The sequence below is a fragment of the Lytechinus variegatus genome, chromosome 11, assembly GCF_018143015.1.
Source record: "Lytechinus variegatus isolate NC3 chromosome 11, Lvar_3.0, whole genome shotgun sequence".
NCBI lineage: Eukaryota > Metazoa > Echinodermata > Echinoidea > Temnopleuroida > Toxopneustidae > Lytechinus > Lytechinus variegatus.
The window spans coordinates 30,878,170-30,904,732 of NC_054750.1; the positions used below are offsets into that span (position 1 = coordinate 30,878,170).

At 36.4% G+C, this 26,563-nt stretch overlaps 1 protein-coding gene across 1 annotated transcript in view; it reads left to right on the plus strand.

Moving 5' to 3' along the window:
* Positions 1 to 727: 727 nt before the first annotated feature.
* The window catches only part of LOC121424594 (phosphatidylinositol 3-kinase regulatory subunit alpha-like), a 64,056-nt gene continuing 38,220 nt past the window's right edge, over positions 728 to 26,563 (plus strand). Inside the window, exons 1-6 of the mRNA XM_041620344.1 lie at positions 728 to 1,194; positions 3,340 to 3,797; positions 11,069 to 11,128; positions 12,375 to 12,517; positions 15,543 to 15,677; positions 21,393 to 21,534. Of these exons, the coding sequence (XP_041476278.1) occupies positions 3,488 to 3,797; positions 11,069 to 11,128; positions 12,375 to 12,517; positions 15,543 to 15,677; positions 21,393 to 21,534 (790 nt within the window). The 5' untranslated portion in view covers positions 728 to 1,194; positions 3,340 to 3,487. The remainder of the gene's footprint in view (positions 1,195 to 3,339; positions 3,798 to 11,068; positions 11,129 to 12,374; positions 12,518 to 15,542; positions 15,678 to 21,392; positions 21,535 to 26,563) is intronic.

Genomic DNA, 26,563 nt, shown 5'->3' on the forward strand with positions numbered 1-26,563 from the left:
TTAGCAACATTTAAAAGATAGATTTCAGAGCACCTATAAAAGCCAAACTATAGGCATCATAATTTGAAACAAAAATTTTATAGACTTCAAATTTGTCCCGCACTGTATTTCATCACAAATCTTAGATTTAAGATAAATCTAACCCTATATCTTAGATTTATGATAATTACAAATCTTAGATTTATCCTACCAATAGAATATTTTATGTTTATATGTATCAAATATTTCTAGCATTGATTTCAGATGCAGAAGATAGCTTTGAATCGAATTTCAGAAAGATGTAAATAAAGGATAAGATAAAGTACCGTATTTTGCACAATTTAGCTGAGAAAACTAACAATAGGCCTATGGTTTATGGGTATTTGTATACATCGGATAGAAGGCATATTTTAAACCAGAAATGTGAAAAAAGAATAAATCCAGCCCGGACATGAAGCTTAGAAAAATCAAATGAGGTCTTAAAACTTTTTAAAAAACTTTTAGCTCCACTTCTTTTATTTGTTTATTGATTCATTTATTAATCTCTTCACTTTTATGACATGGTTATGTCCTGAAAAGTTTTGTTTCCATCACACACTGCAGGCATATGGACGGATGCACATTTACCTCATTTTACCATAATTAATGAATCAAAACGAGAATTGATATTAAAAAAGAAGAATAACGAAAACGGGTCATTGCGCTGTCTCACAGCGGTAGATGGCGCTTGTCAAATGACCTTTCTCAACATAAAATATTGCTGAGATTTGCCATTGCTTCCTGGTTGAGCAGCCGTTCCATTTTGCTTCCTGGACATGCTGAATAATGTTGAATTTCTTCGTGTAGCGTCGAAAAGAGGGAACGAGGTTCCGTTGTGCAGGAATCCAGTGCTTTTTACTACAAAATGCCGGAGCAGTCGAGGGGTTGTGGATTGATGAACTAGGCCTAGTGGAACAGCAACAGATCTGTGTGTAACATCTTCCCCCTGGCCCCGGGGCCGCGGCGACGTCGTACGGGAACGGATTTTCACGAGAGCCTGTCCGGTCGACGTCCGGAGCGCAGCGTACACTCTCCTTGTATTCTGCTGGCCACTGGAAAGCAACTGCGTGCACATTGAATTCATTTGCTAGTCTCCATCAAGTTGGAGTAGGCCCCTTTTAATTGCCATTGATCTGGATAATATTCTGGGTCATACTCTCCGTGGCCTTGCAAATTGTGAGTTAGACTTTTGTTTGAAATTGAACAGTTTGAAAGTAAAAAGAATTGCCTCTTTTTCTCTGCTTTTTTCTTCATTTTTTTACTTTTCTTTGGGATAGCCAGGACTCAGGAGGCTTCTAATATTAGAGAGTAAAAATCATTTACTAACGTATGCTCACCCTCCACGAAGCCAGCTCCAGGAACTCCTTTCCATTCATCTGCGTGTATCGCCACTGAAATTTTGAGATTCAAAAGATGTAATCATGTAAATGGGATAAACCTACAACTTCATTTCCAACATTTCTACGCTATTGTCTTGATTTCATTTCTAAACAAGAATTCATAAAAAAGAAATAAGAAAAATATGGAAAGATGGGGGAGACTTGCCTGATGTTTATGCCTCCATCTTGTTTCTCATTGTTCTTCCCCAACGTTATGGATGATAGCGTAGCAGCCTGTAGCGTAGAAATGTCAGAAATGAAGTTGTATCCCATTTAATACATGATTTAGGGCCTAGATCTTTTAGAAAAAAAGTAGAAATCTTGGGGGCGAAAGTTTCATGTTTTGGGGCGGTACATGCAGATGAATGGGAAGGAATTCCTGGCTTCTTGGAGAGTAAGCATACGTTAGTAAATGATATTTACTCTGTAGAAGCCTCCTGGCTAGGAGGGAGGGGGGGGGGGTGCTTAATTGCAAAGAAAACTTGAATTTGAAAAAAAGAGATTGAATTAAATAAGGTCTAACTTGTTAGATCTAGGCCTTCAAGGATTCAGGGCAAGCTTGTCATAATTTATGACATTTTCCTTTTTCATACTGGGCTTTGACGCGACTCTTGTCAAGAAGAGTCTTGAGCTCAATTTTTTTTTTCAAGAATAAAGAATTAGAAATAAAGGGTAAAATTCAGGAAAGGAAAGAAAAGGGTGTGAGGATTTTGACTGTTATGTTGCATCTGTCACACTCATGGATTTATATTTCCTTTCAAGTGTTTTGCTTGCTTGTTGATCATGTTGAATGATGTTGGCTTGTTCAATAATTGTTTGCTAATTTAAGAAATATTGATATTAGCCAAGAGGCTTGGAATCAAATTAAAAGAAATTTGTTCAGCCTCATCTAGAGTTCATGCTGTGTGGGATCCATACAAAGTATTAAAAACATATTGATGCACGTGAGAATGTGCAGAGACAAGCTACTTGCTATGTCCCATCTTTGAAAGGGCTCTCATATCCTGAGAGACTGAAGAAGCTTAATTTGCCTACTCTGGTAAATAGGTGAGCTAGGGGTGACATGATAGAGACCTTTAAGATTCTTCACAAATATTACCAGGGGGGCGTTTCATCAATATTTTCGTCCTACAAGTTGTCAGATCTGACAACTTTCCTGGATTCTGATTGGTTGAGAAGCACTGTTACTATAGTAACTGTGGGATAAGACAGGACTTGTCGGATAAAACGTCTGACAAGTCCTTTCATGAAACGCTCCCCTGATGTTGCCCTATGTCTGCAACTATTTTCTCTCACCAGTACAAAGGGCCATGCGCACAAGCTTTTCAAGATTAGAGCTAGTATGACGTAAGAACTTTTTTTACTTACATTGAGAATCTGCAACTTATGGACATACATGTAGGGGAACAGAAGATCCTGCATCCAGGACTGAGCTTTATTATGTAATAATCATTTGCAATTAAATGACTGGTCATCAGGGACTCAGTTTTCTAATTATGAGGAGAGCATTAAAAACTCTCCTAAAACTTTTTAGGGGACTGGTAGGTGAGCAGTGCAAAAAAGCTCTTCCTTGACATACAAAGGGAGCCCTTTTTGTCTGATTACAAAAAGGATGGAGAAATGTACACAAAGTTACAACCAAAGGAGACAAAAGATCAGATGCCCTGAATATATTTATCTCATATTAAATTTATGTTATTGCTTCAATGTAATTGTGTGTTATTTATAACCTTGACTGAGAATGAGGTTTTCAAGGTTGGCTCCAACAGTTTGATCATTGACTGACACTCGTTCTACATTCAGGTTACAGTGATGTCAGAATGATGTCTAGTTTAGACTTTCTGATTTGAATTAATGATTTTTTTTAAAATCATGAATGGACACTAGTATGTGCTATTGTAATTCTTGTTTCTTTTTTTTCTTTACCTTTTAATTCATGTAGGTGACATCAGTACTGCCTTTAAATAGACCTTGGCTCCGTATACTGAAATTGGACATTGTAGATACTGAACGCGGTGGACCTGTGATATTCCCAGTGGCAGATGATTTTGTGTACTGTACATATTCTTTGCTGACCACCGCCTTTCAGAATGGGGGAAATAGTTAAATACCGTGCGCTGCACGACTATGAACCCATGTCCGATCAGGACATTATCATGAAGACTGGAGACATTTTGGTGGTTGATAATCCTCAGAGTTTGCCGTACTTCAAAGGCACGGTGGAGAAACCCGAGAGTTGGTTGGAAGGAAAGAATGAAAGGACACAAGAGAAAGGCAGTTTCCCTGGAACTTATGTGAGTCTTCATGAAAGGAAACCCATTACTATGTCTAAGAACTATGAAGTGGTGGCTGGTCTGAAACCCAAGCCTCCCGCGCACCATGAGCCTGATAGAACTGGAGGTGAGTACCTTTTAAGTCCACATTGTGCTGCACTCAACCCAGGTGAGGTGAATGGGTACCTGGCAGGAATTTATTCCTTGAAATGCCACAGCGCTGTAAAAGGCTGCGGGGCTAAAGCCAGGGTAACTAATAATATCCAAGTCCTTCGGAAGCGCATCTAGAGACGTTATTTATAATGTGTTATGCGCTATACAAGAACTGTCTATTATTATTATTATTACTATTTAGTCCTGTTAAAAGATCTCACAAGATCAAGGTTAAAGGGCTGTCTGTCTGTATCTTGTTTTACCTTTATAAATAAAGTAAAACTCCCTGGCCCATATTCTGAAGTCAGGTTTAACTTTATAGACCATGGTCTAATTCTGTGCTAAAATTACAGGAAGCCAAAGATTTCATTTTTTTGTATTACCGGTAAGTTGTATGTTTCTTATATTTACTGTGCTGTTTTCTGATTCACCGATGGTGAAGACAATCATCTTTTTGTACTTCCCAGTCAATTATGAATGATTTGAGAGCCAAATGAGCTGAAATGTGATATCTCTACTGTTAATGATTTATGTAACAATTGGCTATCCATACTTAAACCACAACTTTAAACCTGAGCTAGGTTAAACCTGACTTCAGAATACGGGCCCCTGAGAAAAATGATGAACAATTCATCAAAATGTAATAGCAAATAACAAAGTTGTAGAATTTCATATTCTGAAAACAGTTATCTGTGCATGCAATCATGAATAGCAGGGATTCGATTTTAAGGCGCGCGAGAGCGATCGCGCGCTACATGCGCGCCTTAATCCATTTTTGGTAGCGCGATTAATAGCGCGCCTCGCGATCGTTGACCTGCGCGGAAATGCCTAAAGTCGCCCTCGAAATCACCCAAAATCATGCTTATTGCCGAGTGAACAACAACTCAATATGCTCGAGCTCCGCTTACCATTTAAAAATCATCCAATATCCAACACTCAAAGTCATGAATTATCCTTAAAAATAGCGAGTAGCGCAGTTTCAAATTCCGACGTTGCGTTGTTTTTTCTGTACCACGTATTTCCATACACATGGTACCAAGTACGGAAAAAAAAATCAATGCAACGGTCGGGAAACAGTTGCAAGTATAGGGGTCCATTATGACTACCACCATGTGCAATTTCGAATGCACATGTTTCCCCTACAGATATCACGATTCTGTGATTGAATAATTCGAATTACACAGGAAATAAATCCCTGAGACTTGTAACCTAGCATTGGTGAGTTGTCATTCGGCTTTGCTTTTCAAAACGGCTTATTAACTTCCAAAATAAGTTACCTTATTTATCAATTATAACTAAAAAATCATTTATTTTCTTTTTCTAGGGATGAGGTATTATATCAGACAATAAATCATCAAACAAAGCTCCATCTATTTTAAAAGGCTGGCGGCAGGCTCACGCATTGGCGCTTTTACTAGCTAGCCAGTTAGAGCTTGTCTCTGGCAGAGCTCTGGGGGACAATTCACTCAGTAAAGGCCTCAATGATGGTGATTTTCTGTTTCAGACAGAGTTAACATTTCATGAACATTATTCAAAACTGCCAATAAAGTTTTATGATTTCTTCATTGTCATGTATATTTAAGTTCTTAATGAATACATTCTCACCAAATTTAGACTCCCCAATAGAGAAATGAAATTTTCATGGAGATCTGCGTTTTCAAAGAACTTCGGGAAAAGATAGGGGATGTGGGCCTTTACATGTATGTACATGGCTGAGTACAGGGTATTGTACTGGAATAGATGGAGTAGAAATTAGATATTGAATTCATTTATATCCAAGTCCAACTCACAGTCACACACACGCACTCACCCACACACACCCACATCCAAGATTCTAAGCATGAAAAATAACTTTAAAAATCATACAATATTGAACAAAAAGTAATAATTCATTAATAAGTGAACAGGTATATCCAAGTCCAACTCACAGTCACACACACATGCACTCACCCAAACACACCCACACACACCCACATCCAAGATTCTAAGCATGAAAAATAACTTTAAAAATCATACAATATTGAACAAAAAGTAATAATTCATTAATAAGTGAACAGGTATTCCTCGAAATACAAAAAAGTAGCATTTAAAAAGAGCCCCCGAAATGCAAAAAGTAGCCCCCGAAATTTGCCAAAAAATTTTAAAATGGAGCCCCTGAAAAAAAATTGTTAGTGACTTAACTTTAAGCCAAAGTCAAAACCTAACTCAAACAGGTTTTGATAACACACAATCTAATTACAAAACATTGTAAAACAACTTCCTTTGGTTGTTGATTGTAACTTTATAGTACATACATTTCCTCGATCTGTTTTGTTAATTGGACAAAAAGCTCCCCTTGTATGTTGAAGAGCTTTTTGCAGTGCTCCTCTACCGCTCTCCTTAAAAGATCTAGGAGAGCTATTTATTGCTCCCCTCATAATTATAAAACTGAGTCCCTGGAATAGGTACAGGCTGATGTCATAGATACAGTTATCACATTTATCACATCTTATATGTGTGTGTATATGTATTATTGTAACAAAATATGTTTCAGCAATTCTCTTTAGTATACACATTATAGTCTACAATGTTTTAATTCTTGGAGGGCAAGATTAGGATTTAACATTTTACATGTACAAAAGAATAAGGGGGATATAAGATCAGCAGCTTGCTCTTTGCAACTTCATGTTCATGAAGACATCATTTTTTTTACCAAAATAATGCAAAATTGTCTGATTTTGATGGAATTTTCAGTGTTTTGTTTGTCTGATTTTACTTTACCTGTTCAAATCAGATCTAATTTTCAGCCTGGAGAACCACTTATGACTTTACATGTACAGTAGGTTCTGGAATAGACCATCAATGCTCAAATTGGATGAGGGATTTTTTTCAAAATAATCACCTTTGTAAATTCTTTGCCGTGGACAGTTGATTTTTCTACCAAAAATGCAGTACAAAATCCCCTCAGGAAATAATAATTGTACATGGAGTTTTACAGTGTAAGCTACATGTAGTAAACTCATTTTCAATGTCTGATACACTATTCAATATTCTTTTTGAAAACTTGAACCTTGGCCAAATGAAAACTCTGGAAATTATTGATTAACTGAAAGTAGCTCCAGACGTGACAAAAGCAACGTCAAATCATTTAGAATTATCCGGTAATGATAAAAATAGTTTCATTCACCAAAGCCTGAGGCAAGAGCACAGGTGAGTGTTTCATAAAGCTGTTTGTAAGTTAAGAGTGACTTTAAGAATGACTGGTGATAGTTTCTTGTGGTAAATCATGGTATAATCCACTAATTGGCGATGGTTGAGTGCGTAAGAAAAGATCACCAGTCGTTCTTAAAATCACTCTTAACTTTATTATGCACAGCTTTATGAAACACCCACCTGTAATACCCGTTTCATAAACCCAATTATGCGGCTAATAGCAGCATAATTTGGTCGTAAAATTGGAGGAGGACCAGGATTATCCGCATTATTTTGATGCTGCCACATGTATTATCCGCATAATAGCAGCATTGGGACAAGATTTTGAGTTTATGAATGCATTTCCAAATAATGCGGATAATTGCCATGGTGCGGTCACAAGGTCACCCTTTTCCAACACAACCGCATCGGAGGGGGCGTGTCCAGTTGCCATGACGATTATCCTCCTTTTTCAGGACGGGCGCTCGTAAAAATAGTTTATGAACGCAATTTTTATTGAATTATCCGCATTACTCTTAGGCGGCTAATTGGAGGATAGGTTTATGAAGAGGGTATCAGATACAAAGCAAGGTTGGGCTCAATACTTTCTTCAATTCCAAGTACAAGTACATGTTCAAGTAAAATGTTCAAATACAATTACCTTTCAATTAGATTACATTTTTTTTCAATACAATTACCAATTACTTTTTCCAATTACAATTAGGATTTCAATTACTTTGTAGAAAAACCATTTCCAATTATTGATTCTGTACATAGTACCACCTATTTCAACATTAAGTTACAGAGAAACTGACAAGACTAAGGTTTAGGTTTATAAGAGCACAGATTCTGTCTGTTACTCTCTTTGATGCTGAAGCAGTTGACATAAAAAAATATGGAATTAAATCACAAATTAATTAAGTTTATTATAAAGTAATTGAATGTAGTTAAAAATAATTGACAGTAATTTGAAGTCAATCACATTTTTTTTTCAATTGCAATAGACAGTAAATGAAGTCAATCACATTTTTTTTCAATTGCAATAACAATTACTTTCCCTTTTGAAACTTTAATTACAAAATTTACAATTACTTAAAAAATGTGATAACATGTAATCACATACATGTAATTGATCAAATACCTTGTATTTGAGCCCAACCCTGATACAAAGCAAACAAAATTGTGCTCTTTCAGATTCCCAGTTTGAGCAAAGAGTTTGATCATGGCCTACATGTAATATGGGCCAATGGGTATTGCAGTCCAATGCGACATCACAGTATTATGTGGAGTTGGCATCAACTTCTTGGCGATGCGAGGGATATGACTTCATTAATTGCTCATTTACACTTGTTGTTGGCTCTCTGTTCAATTGGCTAATTAATTTACTGTGCATCTACAGACAGTCATTGTAGCTCTAATACAAACATCATTTAGGTATGTGTGTACAAATATCATTGCAACTTGATGCAAGCAATGTGGTTGAATAAAACTTCCTTGTTCCCTAATCCAGGATTTTATATTTTGTTTTCTTAAAGGGAAAGCCCACCCTGGAAGCAGAAAATGTACACGTAGTTCAGTTTATGTTAATCTTACTCCTTTAAAAAAAAAGAAGAAAATACATGTAATTTGCGATTTAAGTGTGGGTGCTTGGCACAAATTTGAGCAATTATGAGGTAAACTATTTATAAAAACATGGGAATGCTTTAAAAATGCAGGATTACTGCATTACATTTCTCTTTAAACTATGTATGTGACATACAAAACATAAAACACTGTTCAAATATTGATGATATCTCTTTAATTCAATGACAGTATGCCATTCATGTGGAAAAATTGAGGTTTTCATGGAACTAAATCCAGATTTCTGTCCAGAGTTTTATAACTAAAGCATACATGTACATACATGTCCCATCTACATGTATTTCATTTTTCATGTCAAAACTTCTACATGTACATTGACGCTTTGAAAAAAAAAAAGGAAAAAAGTTGGGCAAAGCTACAATACATGTGTATCACTCATTGGACCGTACGTTGTTTAGAAATGTATGATACAAGGGCATACATGTAGACAGAAATCCCAGAAGGGACAGGGGGGACGCGTCACCCCTACTGAAAAAAGTAGGGGGGGGGACACAATATCAAATGTACCCCCTACTATTTTAGGTCTTGTATGATAGAAAGAAATGCATCATTCAAAATCGCAATAAAACATGTATTTTGGACGAGATGACCTTACTTTTGAGTTGATAACCTTTTTTTTTTTGCTTGTCAAATTTTCGAGCCCCATGTCCCCCCTGCCTTTGGGGAGAGATTTCCGCCCTTGTACAAGTGTATTGCTCACTGGAAACATCATACTAGGTGGTTTCAGACCGCCTCGAAGTTCGCCAGTTCCAGGTATTCTCTGATCGGGAAATTTACCCCGATCAGAAAATACCAGGTATTTTGGTAATGTGAAAGCAAACTACACGTAATATCCCCGAAAGAAAATACCCGCTAAATAGTAGGTACATGTACTTGGCGAAATTACGAGAACTTTCGTGGGGATTTTTCCAAGGTCGCAGGTATTTTGGCGATGTGAAAGCAAATTACGGGAACTTTTATCCCAGCGTGTCGTTGGGCGCGGCGGCGTGGGTGGCTGCTGGGCTAGTGATTTTGAATCTCCCGCCTTGCCAGCTTATCAGACCACACTGCGCATGCTCGTAACTTCGGGAACTTATCCCGAAGGATGTGTTTCGGGGCGGTGTGAATGCAGGAATAATTAACGGGTATTTTTTAGCCTTAAAAGGTTCTCGTAATTTAACAGGGATTCTTGTGATCGAGGCGGATTGAAACCACAGGTGTAGATCAAGCTGACACCCCTGAAAAAGTGAAGTACTGTAGGCCTAATATATTGAAGCCCTGGTACATTTTGTTTTACAGTAATAGTTTTCATGCCTGTGTATTACAGCAAGTCATATTCAGAAATTAGGCACAATCAATTCAATTTATGAGAGTGCTGTGGGTAATTATATTCTTTTTTTGGATCGTTGATAAGTTTTCAATGAATTTAGAGTGTTACTTGTGTAAATACTTTGTCTTGGTTATAAACATGTACCTGGGAATATGCTTTTCACTGCATTTCCTTTACCCCGGACTATCCTCAACCCCATATTATCTTTTTTTTCGATTCACACTGACTTTCTTAACCCCATACTATTTGCTTACCTGGGGTTAATGCCTTACCCCGGACTACCACACAACTCATGAATATTGATGATTTTACCAGCCAGATTGCAATTAATATGTAATTTCGACTTCTGTGATTGGCTAATCAATACATGTACATGTAGCCCCACTTTTCCTTAGCCCTGTTTCGTTTCACACTGCATCTCTTACACTGCAAAATTAGCCGGCTAACCCTCCTTTTTTGCAGGGCTAGATAGTACCGTACTATTTAACTGTGCTAGCCCACTTTGCTAAAACAAAGTGTGAAAACGAAGTTGGCTAAGCTTAACCCCGGGGAATTGGTGGGGCTAAGACCGCCCCCCCCTTTTAGCTCTACCAATTTCCCAGGGTTAAGGACTAAAAGTGCAGTGTGAAAAGCATATTACTGTATCTTGTACATGTACATGTAATAGTGTGCAACTACATGTACATGTAGTGACTGACACTAATACGCTGTTTGGACAAATGTACATTACATACTGTATGTTAGTGTACCAATTCTGGATTGAATAATATTCACAGGCTCAGACTTTGAATTTAAAGAAGTTTTACTTCTTAGTGTACATGTATGACATCAAAATATTTTGCTTATTATTTATTTTGAAGACCTTAAATAGATAACATGTATATCAAGTCAAATTTTGTTGTTTTGATGGATGTTGTCAGGGGATCCGATACTGGAACGTGTATAGGATTCTGAAGTCTTAAATATTACTGTTAATTATTCCTGATGATGTTTTTGTAACAATGTTTTTCTCCCTTTATTCAGATTGTAATTTACTATACTGCAAGTGACTTCTCATGAAAGTATTACTGATTAGAATGTGTTGTGTAATGAAAAAGACTATATATTTCACTTTTAATTGGCAGGTGAAACTAACGAGGGTTTAATTAATCAAGGTATCGTCACTCCGGAGTTTTGTCAACACTGTAAGTACACCACCTTTACATGTATTTCATGAGTTGTGTAGTCTCTTCTATTCTATTATTAATTCAGGGATATTTTCTCTCTTTATTTTGCTTGCTCCACCCTCCTCAACTTCTCCCTTTTCTTTCTTCTCTTTTTTAATTTTTCTTTCTTTCTTTCTTTCTTTCTTTCTTTCTTTCTTTCTTTCTTTCTTTCTTTCTTTCTTTCTTTCTTTCTTTCTTTCTTTCTTTCTTTCTTTCTTTCTTTCTTTCTTTCTTTCTTTCTTTCTTTCTTTCTTTCTTTCTTTCTTTCTTTCTTTCTTTTTCTTTCTTGCTTGCTTGCTTGCTTGCTTGCTTGCTTGCTTGCTTGCTTGCTTGCTTGCTTGCTTGCTTGCTTGCTTGCTTGCTTGCTTGCTTGCTTGCTTGCTTGCTTGCTTGCTTGCTTGCTTGCTTGCTTGCTTGCTTGCTTGCTTGCTTTGCTTGCTTTCTTTCTTTCTTTCTTTCTTTCTTTCTTTCTTTCTTTCTTTCTTTCTTTCTTCCTTCCTTCCTTCCTTCCTTCCTTCCTTCCTTTTACTTCATTTTTCTTGCTACTTTCTTGATAATGTTCATGTCATTTTTTTCTTCTTTTCATTTTCATCTTTTTCTTCCTCATCTTCATCTTTTCTATGTAATTATAGCTTCTCCACATTCTTTATTAATATGTCTCTTATATTCCTTTTTAACTCCTGTACAAGTACATGTAGATCTGTTCTTTTTTTCTTCATAATAATATTCATATTATATTGTTACAAATGTCCATGTACTGTACATGTATTCCAGGACCTCACAATAAGTATTAAGGGATAGAAAATACACCGATAGATTGATTCTGTTGGGTTTCTGGTCAGTATTTTTAATGAAATGAACCTTCATTCGATGCAGCCTTTGCTTTTTGTTAATATATTTTGTCTTGGGCTTCATAAACAATACTTAATAATTGATTACTGTACATTGCTGAATTTTACATGTGATTAATCAATGCAATCAATTATAGAAATCATCTCCATAATCAATTGCTTTTCAACTTGGTCTCTTAGTAATTATAAATCTATCTTTAATGAATAGAGACTCAATTACAAAGGACAAATGGACAAAGCATCAATCTTCAAGCATGTACCATATGAAGTCAGAGCTTGGCTTCTTGGTAGAACAAACAATACAACTATGACCTCCGGTTTAAGTCAAGCAAGCTCACATTACAAAAAAAAAATCATGTTATTTCCTGATACAGGTCAAGATTACATATGGGGCAGTGGAGCTATAGCTGTCAGATACCCCGATTGTCGTAACCTTTTTCACAAGATGTGCGCACCCTTCGTTGAGAAGTATGAGAAAGAATTCTTGCAACCAGGAGAGGATCCTTACAGGGAAGAGGTGAGTGTCTGTGGTTATAACAGGGCCATCTTACAAAGAATTACGATTGATCTGATGAACCACAACTATGGAAAGCCAGCAACGTCACATCTAAAATGCATGTTTGTTCGAAAATGTCTACGAGATATGATGGAAAGTCATGCATTCATTGTTTTCTTGAAATTCTGTGTGCTTTTCTTTAATACAAAGGACATTGTGCAGGTTTCCTGGAGAAAAAAAATTGATCGGTTGATTGGATCAATTGTATTAAACTCTTTGTAAGACAGGGTCCAGGGGTCTGTTTCATAAAGGACTTGCAACTGTTGTTACTTTGCCATTATGGCAACTACACCATGGTAACCTTGATTTTGATTGGCTGATGAGCCCTGTTACCATGGTAGTTGCCATAATAGCAAAGTTATAACAGTTGCAAGTCCTTTATGAAACGGGCCCCTGGTTTGTACCAGAGGTTTTTATGTGACCAGCCACCCCCAAACCAACAATAAGTCGCCTAAAATGTATTTCGAGATTTTCATTGAGCTTGATGAAAACATCCTAAGCATTAAAATGATATTAGAGCTTCAATAAAACGAGGTTTGGGTTTCCCTCACGCATGAGATGTGCAAACTGTACTATCTCCATGAAAGTTGATAACAGCAGGGTGCTACATAAACACTTGCCCGGGCAAGTAAAAGTTATAGTCAGGCAAGTGTTTTGAAGTAAAGACCAAAACTACTTGCCCGAATTGGGCAAGCAAAATTCTCACAGTAGAATTACCAAAGTAGGGTCCATATGATATACCAACCCTAAATTCGGTCATGGCGGGAAGATAAAATCACTTTGTAAAAAGAAATGCAAGAACAAGGTACATCAGTTCATGTCAAAAGAGAGGAAAACAAAAGGTCAATGGTTTCTATTTTCTGTCGGAGAAGTAAAACATTTTTTCAAGGATTTTTCGGGCAAGTGAAATTGATTTTCGGGCAAGTATATTCCAACTATTTGAAAATTTACTTGCCCAACAGGGCAAGTGCATCTAAAAAGTTATGTAGCACTCTGTAACAGTCTGCAAAAATGGTGTGAAAGAAACCCTTGTATCTTGATTTTTGTCTCACCTGCGAAGCAGAGTGAGACTATAGGCGCCGCTTTTCCGACGGCGGCGGTGGCGGCGGCGTCAACATCCTATTAAAGTTTCATGTCACATGACCAAGGTCAAAGGTCATTTAGGGTCAATGAACTTAGACCATGTTGGAGGAATCCACATCGAAATCTTAACCTGAGGTTAAGTTTTTGAAATGTCATCATAACTTAGAAAATATATGGACCTAGTTCATGAAACTTGGACATAAGGTTAATCAAGTATCACTGAATATCCTGCATGAGTTTCACGTCACATGACCAAGGTCAAAGGTCATTTAGGGTCAATGAACTTTGGCCGAATTGGGGATATCTGTTGAATTCCCATCATAACTTTGAATGTTTATGGATATGATTCATGAAACTTGGACATAATAGTAATCAAGCATCACTGAATATTTTGTGTAAGTTTCAGGTCTCATGATTAAGGTCAAAGGTCATTTAGGGTCAATGAACTTTGGCCGAATCTGGGGTATCTGTTGAATTACCATCATAACTTTGAAAGTTTATTAGTCTAGTTCATTAAACTTGTACATATGAGTAATCAAATATCACTGAACATCCTGTGCGCGTTTCAGGTCACATGACCAAGGTCAAAGGTCAATGAACTTTGGCCGAATTGGGTTTATCTGTTGAATTACCATCAAAACTTTGAAAGTTTATGGATTTGATTCATGAAACTTGTACATAAGAGTAATCAAGTATCACTGAACATCCTGTGCGAGTTTCAGGTCACATGATCAAGGTCAAAGGTCATGTATGGTCAATGAACTTTGGCCATGTTGGGGTTTTTTGTTGAATAACCATCATATCTCTGTAAGTTTATTGGTCTCGTTCATAAAAAGTGGACATAAGAGTAACCATGTATCACTGAACATCTTGTGCGAGTTAGAGTAGTATTCAAAGTCAGCACTGCTGCTATATTGAACCGCGTGATGCAGGTGAGACGGCCAGAGGCATTCCACTTGTTTATTTAATCATACAACTTCAAATTTGGATAGTGTGAAGATGAATTATTTCTCTTTCATATGAGTAAAATTTCTAATTTGATTTTTTTTAAAAAGACCAAAGTACTATTTTGGCTATTAGCATAGAATCTTCCCTGGTGACTTATTGTTGGTTAGACTTACCAGGGTATTTTGATACCCTGGTAAGTTGGTAATATCCAAAGTTGCTTTGGGAGCACATAGAGATGTTAGATGATAATGTGATATTCTGCTATATACATGTATGTCTCTACAAGAACTTTAAGATTATTATATCCTACATGAATTAAATCCTGTATGCTGATTGGTTTAAATGGCATCATGTGACCAAACATATTCTCACTATTTTGCGATGATGTCGAAAAATGAAACGCCCACCGAAGAAAATGGGCTATTCCGTGACGTCAATGATGGAATAGTCGACTATTCCATCATTGACGTCACAGATCATTGACACCCATCATGCAATATCTCGGGCGCACCGGTCAACGAGTTGAATCTACCGGGCAAGTCCCGTGAAGGGACAACGCAGGCAAAAATCTGCGTTCCGCTTGAGCGCGTGGTTTCGGGAAATGTAGCTCAGTCTGTGCATCGCGTGAAGAAAAGATGATCAACGTGTACAAGAGTAGATAGACTACTGTTCTACATGTATATGCCTTAAATGTAGGATACATGCATAAAACAAATATACTAGGCCTTTATTTCAAAAGTATAGAGGGAATTATTTATCCTCGGTTGTACTGGCCAAATTACTATTTTGCCCTCGGGGGCTTCGCCCTTCGGGAAAAAAAGTAATGCCAGTCCAACCTCGGATGAATAATTCCTGCTATCCTTACTCAAAGCCTGGTACATTTGTATATTATCCACAGTTTTGAGAGACTATCTCATCACAATCTTATTGATTTTCTTCTTCTTTTCTTTTGCAGTTTGTGGACTACTGGGGAGTTGAAGATGTATTAAATTGGATGGCAGTGACGAACATGTATCGGTATGGGGAGCTTTTTAGAGCAAAAAACATTGATGGTGCTAAGTTAATCTCACTCAGCGAAGAATTCTTACAGGTATGCCCAACTTCTTCATATATGGGGCCCGTTGCATAAAACTTTTTACCTGAGATAACTCGGGTTGTTTTTACCGGAGTTTTTGCCCTGTGTTGCAGTCAATGGCAGAAATCAGACTAACCTTAGTTTTCAGTTTTTACCAGAGTTTTCTCAGGTAAAGTTTCATGCAACAGGCCCCTTATGTACTTGTCTTTGAACTTAATACTGACCGTGCTTCTCCACCCAAGGAGAGTTTTGGGTATTTGATAGAGGGAATAAATTCTTGGTATCGCATCGCAATTTGCTCCACATAATTTCATGACACCTACACAAAATTTCGCTTGTGTAGCAATTTTTTACATAGAACTGTACAGAACATAGTTGAAAGCTCTTCTCCAGACCTGCCAACCAGTATGTTTTGGGCGTATTTAGTACGTTTTTGCAACCAAAATACGGCAGTACGTTTTTTTCTTTTTAAAAATATGTTTTTGTAAAAAAAAAAATTGTTAATTCATTGAGAAAAATCATCCCTGTAATGTCTCTATTTCATAAAACTTACACAGATATGGTTATTAGATCAATGTAATTTCAGGTAACTTGTTTTTTTTTAATCATTTTGTTGAAACCAGGATGAGATATGTACATGTTTAAATGTTTTTTATCAGCAGCAAGAGCAGTGCGCATTTTAACTTGCATGCTGCTTGAGCACCGCTATGAGCGAGTGCACCACGCGTTTTATTATGAAATACACTTTTTTTTAATCACTAGTACAATTTTTCAGTCCCAGAGGTTGGCAGTTCTGTTTTCTCTGACAACCACAAATGCTAATCAAATTTGAGAAGTAAAATTATTCCCTGTGATATGAAGTACATGTTGGACTCAAATCAGTATTATGATGAACAGCTTTAGATTTTCAGAATTGGTTGAAGTGGATTTTATGAAATTTCCGGTAAATGTAGAAAAATGCTGTGCATGGTTTAGGCAAGGCTCCACATTAACTTTTTTTGGTGGTGGCCCGTTCGGGCCACCAAAACCTTCAAATAATTTTTTTTGGTGGCCCACTAATAAAGTTTGGTGGCCCGAAAAATATAAAGAAAAACATTAATTAAAAATGAATAAAACAAACTGAAATATTCTGCAATCACTAACACGTACCACTATTCTTTGTACATCTTGTATATAAATTGTGCTTGCTGTTATTTTACTTTGCATAAAAAACAAAAGAAAAAATGAAGAAAGAAAAAAACAAAGAACAAAAAAATTTGAGAAAAACAAAAGAAAATTTAAGAAAAATAAATAAAACAAAATTATCAAAAAATGGGGAAAATTATTATTCAGTAGAAACATGTTCTTTAATCAGGTATTTTCAATGGGAAGGGGTATAAATGGTTTAATCACTGAAAAAAATGAAAGAAAAAAATAAAATGGCAAAAGTTATCTGGAAAAAACAGAGACAATTCCTTCCCTATATTTGACAAAATGATGGAAAAAAAATCACATGTCACATCAATGAAATGCCTTCCCAAAGTATTTACTTCCTTAAGAGTGGTTTAAGAAGTCATTTGTAAGCAAGAAAGAAAGAGCGGCCTATTTATTTTTGGCTCAAAGAGACACAGCTTCGAAATAAACCAAATATCAACATACATACAAATGCACATATGGGACTGTGATGTACTCACCTATGTGTATTAATGCATTTGGAAATCGGTCTTTTTGAGTCAAAAGAGAGGTCATAATTCCTCCTTTTAATGCTTGCAATTAATCAGGTTTCAGTAATATGGACTGTAGAAGGGCATTTCATTGGTGTAAAATGTGACTTTGACGTAGATTTCCAAAGTTCTGGGGAAGATTTCTTAGCAGTAACATTTCGTATCGCAGCTCCCTGGGTCTGAATAGTCTGCTCGTGCACAGCTAGCTGCATTGGTTTCATGCATGCAAAGCTCAGGTACTGTATGCTAGCGGTAGGCCTACATACTGTCATGACTATGCACTCTTTGTGTGTGTGTATTTGTGTGTAGATTAACAAAAAAGGCGCATGACGAATTGGCTTGCAATTTTAACTGTAGAAGGTTGATAAATGCATGCAAAATCGGGAGAAAAATTGCGCTACTTTGAAAATTATTGGTTGCCCGATTCGGGCCACCAAAACTTAACATTTTTTCAATAATGGTTGCCCGAGATGAATTTTTGGTGGCCCCGGGCCACCGGGCCACCGCTAATGTCGAGCCTTGGTTTAGAGTATGCCCTGCTCTACATGTTTCTTACATTTTACTACAAATAGATTAGGACAGGGCTCAATTTAATACATGTATTTGAACTACATGTACATGTGAATGTTCCACCATGCCCAAAGAACAGCAGAGAAGTCCTTGGGGGTGTTTCACAAAGATTTAAGTATGACTTAGAGTCGCACTTACATACCAAGTTGCGTACGGTGTAAAAGGCTTGACCGCATTGGTCAGATCGTGTCATGAGGACGCGCACTACTGCGTATTGATCAGTAAGATTGCGCGTTGAATACCATGTATGCGTCGGCATTTAAGTGCGCTTTAAGTCATACTTAGATCTTTGTGAAACACCCTGGTTGTCGAAAAGCAGTGGATTGAAACAGCCGTTTAATCGTTGATTCTTGTCATTCAATCTGAGGAACGTGAGTTCAAATCCCAGCGATTGCGTGTTTTCCTTCAGCAAGAAATTTACACATATTGTGCTGCACTCAACCCAGGTGAGGTGAATGGATACCAGGGGTCCGTTTCATAAAGCTGTTCGTAAGTTAAGAGCGACTTTAAGAACGACTGGTGAACCTTTCTTACATGCTAAATAATCACCAATGAACATTAATGGTGAATATAATTTACCATGAGAAAGGATCACCAGTCGTTCTTAAAGTCGCTCTTAACTTACAAACAGTTTTATGAAACACGCACCTGGCAGGATTGATTCCTTGAATGCACCAAGTGCCTTTAGCACCTGGAGCTACAGCCCGGTTAATATATAGTGCGCCATTGAATAGGCAACTAGATAATCAGTGCCTCATATTAGTAGTATCCTGGACAAACGTTATACATTTTGAATTTTTTTCTTAAATCTAAAAGTGGAAAGAAATTATTGCTCCATTTCACCATTTTTTGACAAAGCATGCAAAAAATTATTTTTATTTTTATTGGGAGGAGGGCTACTTTTTAAAAGTTACTTTCTAAATCTGCAAAATGGGATAAGCTGTAACAGTGCAGTGAATGGTTATTTTCTGGGACTCCTCCTTTATGACTATCCACCAGGGGGGTGTTTCATGAAAGGACTTGTCGGACGTTTTATCCGACAAGTACCATTTTATCCGACAGTTACCATAGGAACAGTGCCTCTCAGCCAATCAAAATCATGGATAGATGTCAGATCTGACAACTTGTCGGATGAAAATATTGATGAAACGCTCCCCTGGGCTCTTTTTGAGCATTTCACAGGCGAAATCGCCCCAAACCCTGTGTAACATTTTCCCTGCGACAAAGACTCTCCCAGCTGTTCTTTGTCATTAGATGGGTATTTTCAATATTAAAGTACTCTGTTCTCATTAAATCCTCTGCATGTCGCTGAGTGAAAATATTTTGATGAACACTACCCCCCCCGTCTTACAAAGAGTTGCGATTGATTCGATCAATGGGAACTATGGAAAGCCAGCAACATCAATATCAAAAATGCATGTTTGTTCAAAATATTTCCTAGATATTCACTGTTTTCTTGAAAATAAAGTGTGCTTTACTTTGTTTGCAAAGGACTTTGTGCAAATTTTCTGAGCAAAAAATTATGACATTGGTGCATTTCCATACAGTTGAGGTTGATTGGATCAATCATAATTCTTCGTAAGATGGGGCCCAGACTGTCCAAAAACATTATTTTGAATAAACTGCTCATAACCACTTGTTTCAAAGAATCAAACCATTGAAGACATGAATATTACTGGAAAGTAAGATCACGATCAATTAATCTTAGTTGTTTTTTTTCAAATGCAAATCAAATACAAAGATGTACTGGCGTGACTGTTGTATTTCTTAGAAGCATGCCCAAGATTTATGACGTATGAAAGTAATTAAAGTCTATTAGTCAATCAAATCAAATCTTTTCATAAATTGCGATATGAACAGGGAAGTGTTTCTGTAGGAATAATGCGGGACTTGGGCCTGGTTTACTTGACGTATGCAGTGGGAATTTTCAGGGAAAATGTTCCAGACTTCTAATTGTATTCTTTGTTGAATGATGACAAAAATATCAGAGTGTTTCAAAAGCAATAATTGTGTTTCAAACATATCCTGTGTCATACAAAATGCGTGCAGGTACGTATAAAAGTGATTCTTGCCATGACAAATTTGTTGTAAAGATTATAGAAACTATTCTATCATGTATTTACATACTGGAGCCCTTCACAATAAAGTGCTGCTTACTATTATTCCATCTTTTATAGCACAAATCTTTATACATGTACATGTATCATTTAATAATCTAATTTTGCTGTGAAAACAAGTAACTTCTTTGTATGTTACATGTACAGTTGCTGATACACCTGTTATCAATTGAAAATGGAATCTTGAGACTAAAAGTTTCAGTTTTGATGAATACAAAATTTACAAATACATGCACTAAACCAGTAACATTCTAAAGTCTGGTCCAAGGCAAGGTGTAGAGATCATATACATGTAATGTGCATGCTTGCAGTATGTAAATTGAATTGAATTGAACTGAAATGAATTGGATTATTTAATTACAGTGCATAGGCAGCTTGCAGGCTGAAAATTATGTTGAATTTACATACTAACAAATACCAAAATAATCGATTAGATAACCAATACTGGGTACAAATCATGAATAAACTAAACTATAAAAAAATGAAAAAAAAAGTTTACATTAGAAAAATGCAAATGACTGTATGTACTGATAAATAAAATAAAAAATTACAATTGATGGATTTATAATTCATTGGTTTTCCATTCCATTATGTTTGAAATCTTCAAAATATACTGAAACAAACAGCAGACTGAATTGTGCTTGATCATTGCATTTTATGAGAAGTGACTCAATGATAGATCTCTATCATCTAGATATTTTTTTGCATTGTCATTTTTATGCATTTAGTAAAAGTAATACACGTTCGTTCAAATTGCCATCAAATTTCACATTTGGATAAAATCGATACGCTCTTTTTATTCTCATTATTGACTCTCATGTTACACTTCGAAGTATATGAGTGTCTACAGCACAGAAATGGTATAGATAATTTGCTGAACATTTTCAAATTAAGTCTTTAAATTAATGGTAAAAATTAAATGTACAACTTAAAGTAGCCTCAGGCTCAGAAACATTGTCCTTGCAGTTTGTTTCTTCAAGCTTCAAATACAAATGTAATACAGATCAAGATGCAAAAGAAAGTTTCTGTATCTCTGGGATACTAGATCAATGCTGATTCTTTATTGTAATGAAATACAAAAGAAGTAGTGAGTGGATGATGTCATTAGTCTCCTCATTTGCATACATGTACTGACCAGGATGTGAATATAATAACTGTTTTGTGAAATTAAGCGAAACTTGAAAATGTTATACTGTAACTTCATTTTTTTTCAACTGATTTTGATGAAATTTTCAGTTTTATGCTCGTTTGATTTTTCTCTTTTTATTCAAACCAACTTTTTGTTGGGGTGGACTTGTTCTTTGATATAATTCCCCATGTCTTTGTTTTTTTTTCTGCAGTCAATCAGTGTCCTTGATAAGTTTCATCAGCAGTGCATCCTGATAGCCCGTGATGAACTGTGCTGGGGAAAGTCCAGGACAAGAAGCGGTGGAATGACGCCATCCAGGAATCAAGGAGATGGTCTCGCTATTTTACCAGATTGTAAGTCAGTCTTTCTTTCTTTTTCTTTTTTTTGTTGCCGGAGTAAGACCTCAATTAAGTACTCATAATTTCTCTTATCTTATTGGGCAATGATCCACAAAATATTGTATGCATTTTTAATACCTGATTTAGGTGTCATTTGTTGCTGTTGTTTTTGTGTTTAATTTTCTGATAGATTTGAATTCTGATGCATTCATGTACATGTCTGTGTTTTCAGAAATAAGAATTGGGCCTACTGTACAGAAATTGTTGTTGCCCTCTGCTTGTTCTCATGCTACAGAAGATGGTCATGTGGCCATATTTTTCTGTGTTACACTGTACATGAATAAGAAGGGGGCATTTATTGTGTAAAAAGTCCAATGTTCAGGAGAATAAAAAACAAAACATGGCCAACATAACAATGTATCATATTGAAATGTCTATACTTTCTTGTGGCATAGGGGCTCCATTTTACAAAGAAGAGAGCTGGGCCACAGACGATACATTTGTCACTTGATTTTCTTGTCGTCATCTTTATGGTTAGCACTTACATGTTCTGCACTTGAATACTTGCCGAACTTTACTTTCAATCAAAACCAGATTCATCTAACGTTCCTTCATGCAAAACAATGTCCTTTTAAAGGCATGCAATGTACATGTACATGTAACATTATAGACATGTACCGTAATAAAAAAAATTGATAGGAGAGATGAAATATGTATATGGATGCCTTTCTATCAACCTAAAAACTCTGAAACCAACAAAAAAAAAAAAAAATGCTTTTGAAAAGATTTTGTGTAATTTCTATCATGCTAATAATAATAGAACACATATTTGTATGTGATGAAATTAAGATGGTGTTTCCGGTCACTTTATATTTCTCTTTTTGAAGCACTATATGAAAAAATAATGATTTTTGGATGCAATGTTTTTTCTGGGCTTCATTTTTAAAACATAGCACAGACACAGGTGACAAGTGGGACCTCGCAGCTCAGATTTTTCAAAAGTCAAATCAATGTTAGCCAATGCCTTTAATATGAAGTGAACTCTCCATGGAAACTGCTTTTGTGTTTGGGTTCGTTTTATCTTTGAAGTAGTTATTTCCTATGTTATTTGATGAGATGGATGCTATGGGCAATTAATGACCTTTGATCACAGTTTTTATGATGATATGATCACATTATTTCTTCAAGTATTACTTTGAAGGAAACATAAGGTGGTTTCAGACCGCCTCAAAGTTCGTCAGTTCCAGGTATTCTCTGATCAGGAAATTTACCCCGATCAGAAAATACCTGGTATTTTGGGTAATGTGAAAGCAAACTACGCGTAATTTCCCCGAAAGAAAAAACCCGCTAAATAGTAGGTACTTGGCGAAATTACGAGAACTTTCGTGAGGATTTTTCCAAGGTCGCAGGTATTTTGGCAATGTGAAAGCAATTTATGGGAACTTTTAGCCCAGCGTGTCGTTGGGCGTGGCGCCGTGGGTGGCTGCTGGGCTAGTGATTTTGAATCTCGCGCCTTGCCTGCTTATCAGACCATACTGCGCATGCTCGTAACTTCAGGAACTTATCCCGAAGGGCATGTTTTGGGGCGGTGTGAATGCAGGAATAATTAATGGGTACTTTTTAGCCTAAAAAAGTTCTCGTAATTTTACGGGCATTCTTACGATCGAGGTGGTTTGAAATGTACATGTAATGACAGTGTCCTTCATGCTATTAAAAGGCATGCGATGTACATATTGGCCATGAACAGTACTACATGTATACCTTCTAGTCTTCTACATGTATGTATGTATGTCTAGATAGAAAAAAAAGTCTTGAGTCAGACAGACAAGAGTTTTGCATGTACCAAGATCAGTGTTTTACTATTTGCCTTCTTTGATTATACATGTATTGCAGTGCCATTGAGATTTTTTTTTTCAAGTTTGGATTGAAGTATACAGTGCGTATCAAAAAAAAGTTTACACTTAGAAAAATTCCCGTAAAATTATACATTGGTAATATTCTGGTGATTTTTCCATATTTTAACATTGGTGGAGATCCATTTAAGCAAATGACGATATAACTGTCGAAAAATATTTCCGCTTGAGTGAGCACCACTTACTTTTGAAAAGTTAGTGAAAAATGATTTGCGCAGAACTTTGAAATCGTTATGCGAATAAAAGTAGACCTTAATCATGAAGAACATGTGGAATTTAGCTAGTACAATTGATTGGAAGATATCTTTTACCTTTTTAACTTGTTTCCTTGCTCAAAACACTTCGAAGAGTGCATTGCGCCCCACCCCGCTCCCCCACACACCATTGCCATCGTAACGATATTTGCTTTACACTGAGCTGTGATTTACATGAAGTGGCTTAGGCTTGATTTTCATTTTGTTAATCATTGTCAAGCTTGGAAAAAGTGTAGAGAAACAAGTATTAAATGAAAAATGAAATGTAAACCCACTTTAAATGATAAAAACTTAGTGAAAAAATGCTGGAGATATGTGATATAAACTTTTCTTCAAATTCAGTTATGTCCTCAGATCCAGCTGGCACAAAAGGGTAAAGGTTGTGCGTACTAAGTGTTGAAACTTCAGTTTGGGTGGCAAAATTGTTATAAAATGCTTGAATGTATTCGTTTTTATTTAATTGACTGAAAGGGCAAGGGAAATGTATGAGAAATGTTTCGCAGGCTAAGTTTGATATCGCCCTTTCCCATTGACACAGCGTGAAAACGAGCATTTCTGCGCAAACACACTTCTGCGAGCTTTACAAAAATGGACAGTGCTCACTCAAGTGTAACATTCTGTCAAAACTTTTACTTCCATTGGATAGATGACACCCAAACCCAAGCATATATGTGAAAAAATTACCCACATGTTGTATATTTTTCAATTCCCAGGTCTTTTTCAAAGTGTAAACTTTTTTTTGATAAGCACTGTATATACAGTACAGTGTATGTATTTTTGCAAGAAGGGTGTGGAAAATTACACTTTATACCAATATCAAGAAAACAGCACATTATTTCTTGGTTTTTCATGTATCTGGTCATGTACAAACATTACAGACTTCATGAAAAATCCCCAGATAGTTCCCATCTCTACAGAGTAATATTCTGTTCATATTGGAAGTATATGTAGCTCTCAACTTGTTTAGTTCCTTACATGTATTTGTTGATATTAGCATTCATCAAGTGTTTTTATAAAGCAGACCAGTGCTTGTTTGTATCGCAGGAATTGTCCTTGTATTTTTCTTTCTTATATTCCATTGATGATGTGACCTTACTGAAGTTTAACTGAACTACATGTACATGTATACTAAATGTACATGTGGGCAATTCCATCGTTACGGACGTTACATTCATAGGCAACTTCAAACATTTAATTTATAAAAAAAAATATTTGCAGTTGGAAAAACAGCTTATTTCTTCTTACACTTGTAGAAAACATTTAAGTGTTTAAAATAATAAAATTACATTGTTTTAGCTTAATTGATTAATTAACCACAAGCGTTGGAAGCGAGCGTTACGGACGTTACGCATTATGACATGGCTTTTTTGCATATTGGACATAATGGTGAAACTCTGTGAAGTTAGTTACTTCAGTTTTTCCTACCACCTATTCTCATATAGGTCTGAGTTCATTCTATGTAATCATAAACAGCAAGTTTGAAATAAACACTTTGTATTGTCTAATTAGGCTAAATTAAGTTGTTACGGACGTTACATATTAGTGTTACGGACGTTACATGTATGAAAATGCAAGGGAACAACATCTTTAAACAACTTTCTTTTAAACATACAGTTGTCTATACATCCAAATAATTAATGTTAAGTGGTGATTCTATGAGTACAGGGAAAGAATAGCTTCAGTTTGAGGTTCTTCTACTCCCCCACACGGCCATACCCCTCAATACACAACCCTACACACCTTGCTCTTGAAGGTAAATCATTTTTTGGTCAAAAACGGGTATATACAACTAAAAACTGGTGGAATCAGTCTTCCTCACCACCACAGCAGAAAGATAGAGAATTAATTTTACAATGTTTTGATTTTTAAATTGATTTTGATTTAAACTCTATGGAATGCCAATTCAGCCTTCTTGATATCCACATCAAAGAGAAGCCGGCTTCCTATCATGAAAAATTTTGGTGTGTCCAATTTCACAATGATGTCTTCTTTCGGGTGAACAAAGATCTGTTCTCCTGCTATCCCATCCACAGCACCCTTGCCATGGGATGTGGCAAAGAAATGCCACATCAAGTCAAGCTGGAGCTTTTCCTTCAAGATTCAAGACACACAATAGATTAAAGTCAAACTTGTTCTTGAACTGCGATGCAGCACCATCACTGAAGATGTGCACTTCCTTGAGCTCTGGATAGATGCTTTTAGGCCTAGATGCTTTCCATCTCAAACAGCAGATTTGTCATGTAACACTTCACAGTGATCTTATCATGGTCAAGGCTGTCAGAGATGAGTGCAAATACCTGGTCCTCTTCATAACCCCAAGACATTCCGGTGAAAACAGTCACCTGCTTTTGGTGCCAATTGGCACTCTATACCTCATCTTGCCATGTGCTGCAAAGTTCTCGGCAAAGTCAACTTATACATGTAGTACAGCAACGGTCTCATTATTTTTGGCATCAGCTTTTATCTCAAATATCTTGCTCTGCTCACATTTCACAAAGCTGTGGATGAGAAACTTTGGTAATTCATTACTGAATTCCACTATCAGATCTTCAATTGTTCCAGTCTTCTCCACTCTGACCATCCTTCCTTCATAGGTATCCCATCTCTTCCAAACCACTGGTGCCAGTAGATTTTCTTGGGTAACTTTGATTGTGAACATTTCATTGAATAGCTGCAACTCACCACATGCCAGGCATTCACCATTGATACATTCATTTTGGTAAATAAAAATAAAGCTCTATAGTGTGTTAAGCAAAGCTGTAACGTCCGTAACGTAACGTCCGTAACAATTTATGTAACGTCCGTAACGCTCGTTAGCCTATTTCTAATTATCATAATTAAGTAATTCTTACTCTATAAGTTCACCCATGGTAAGTT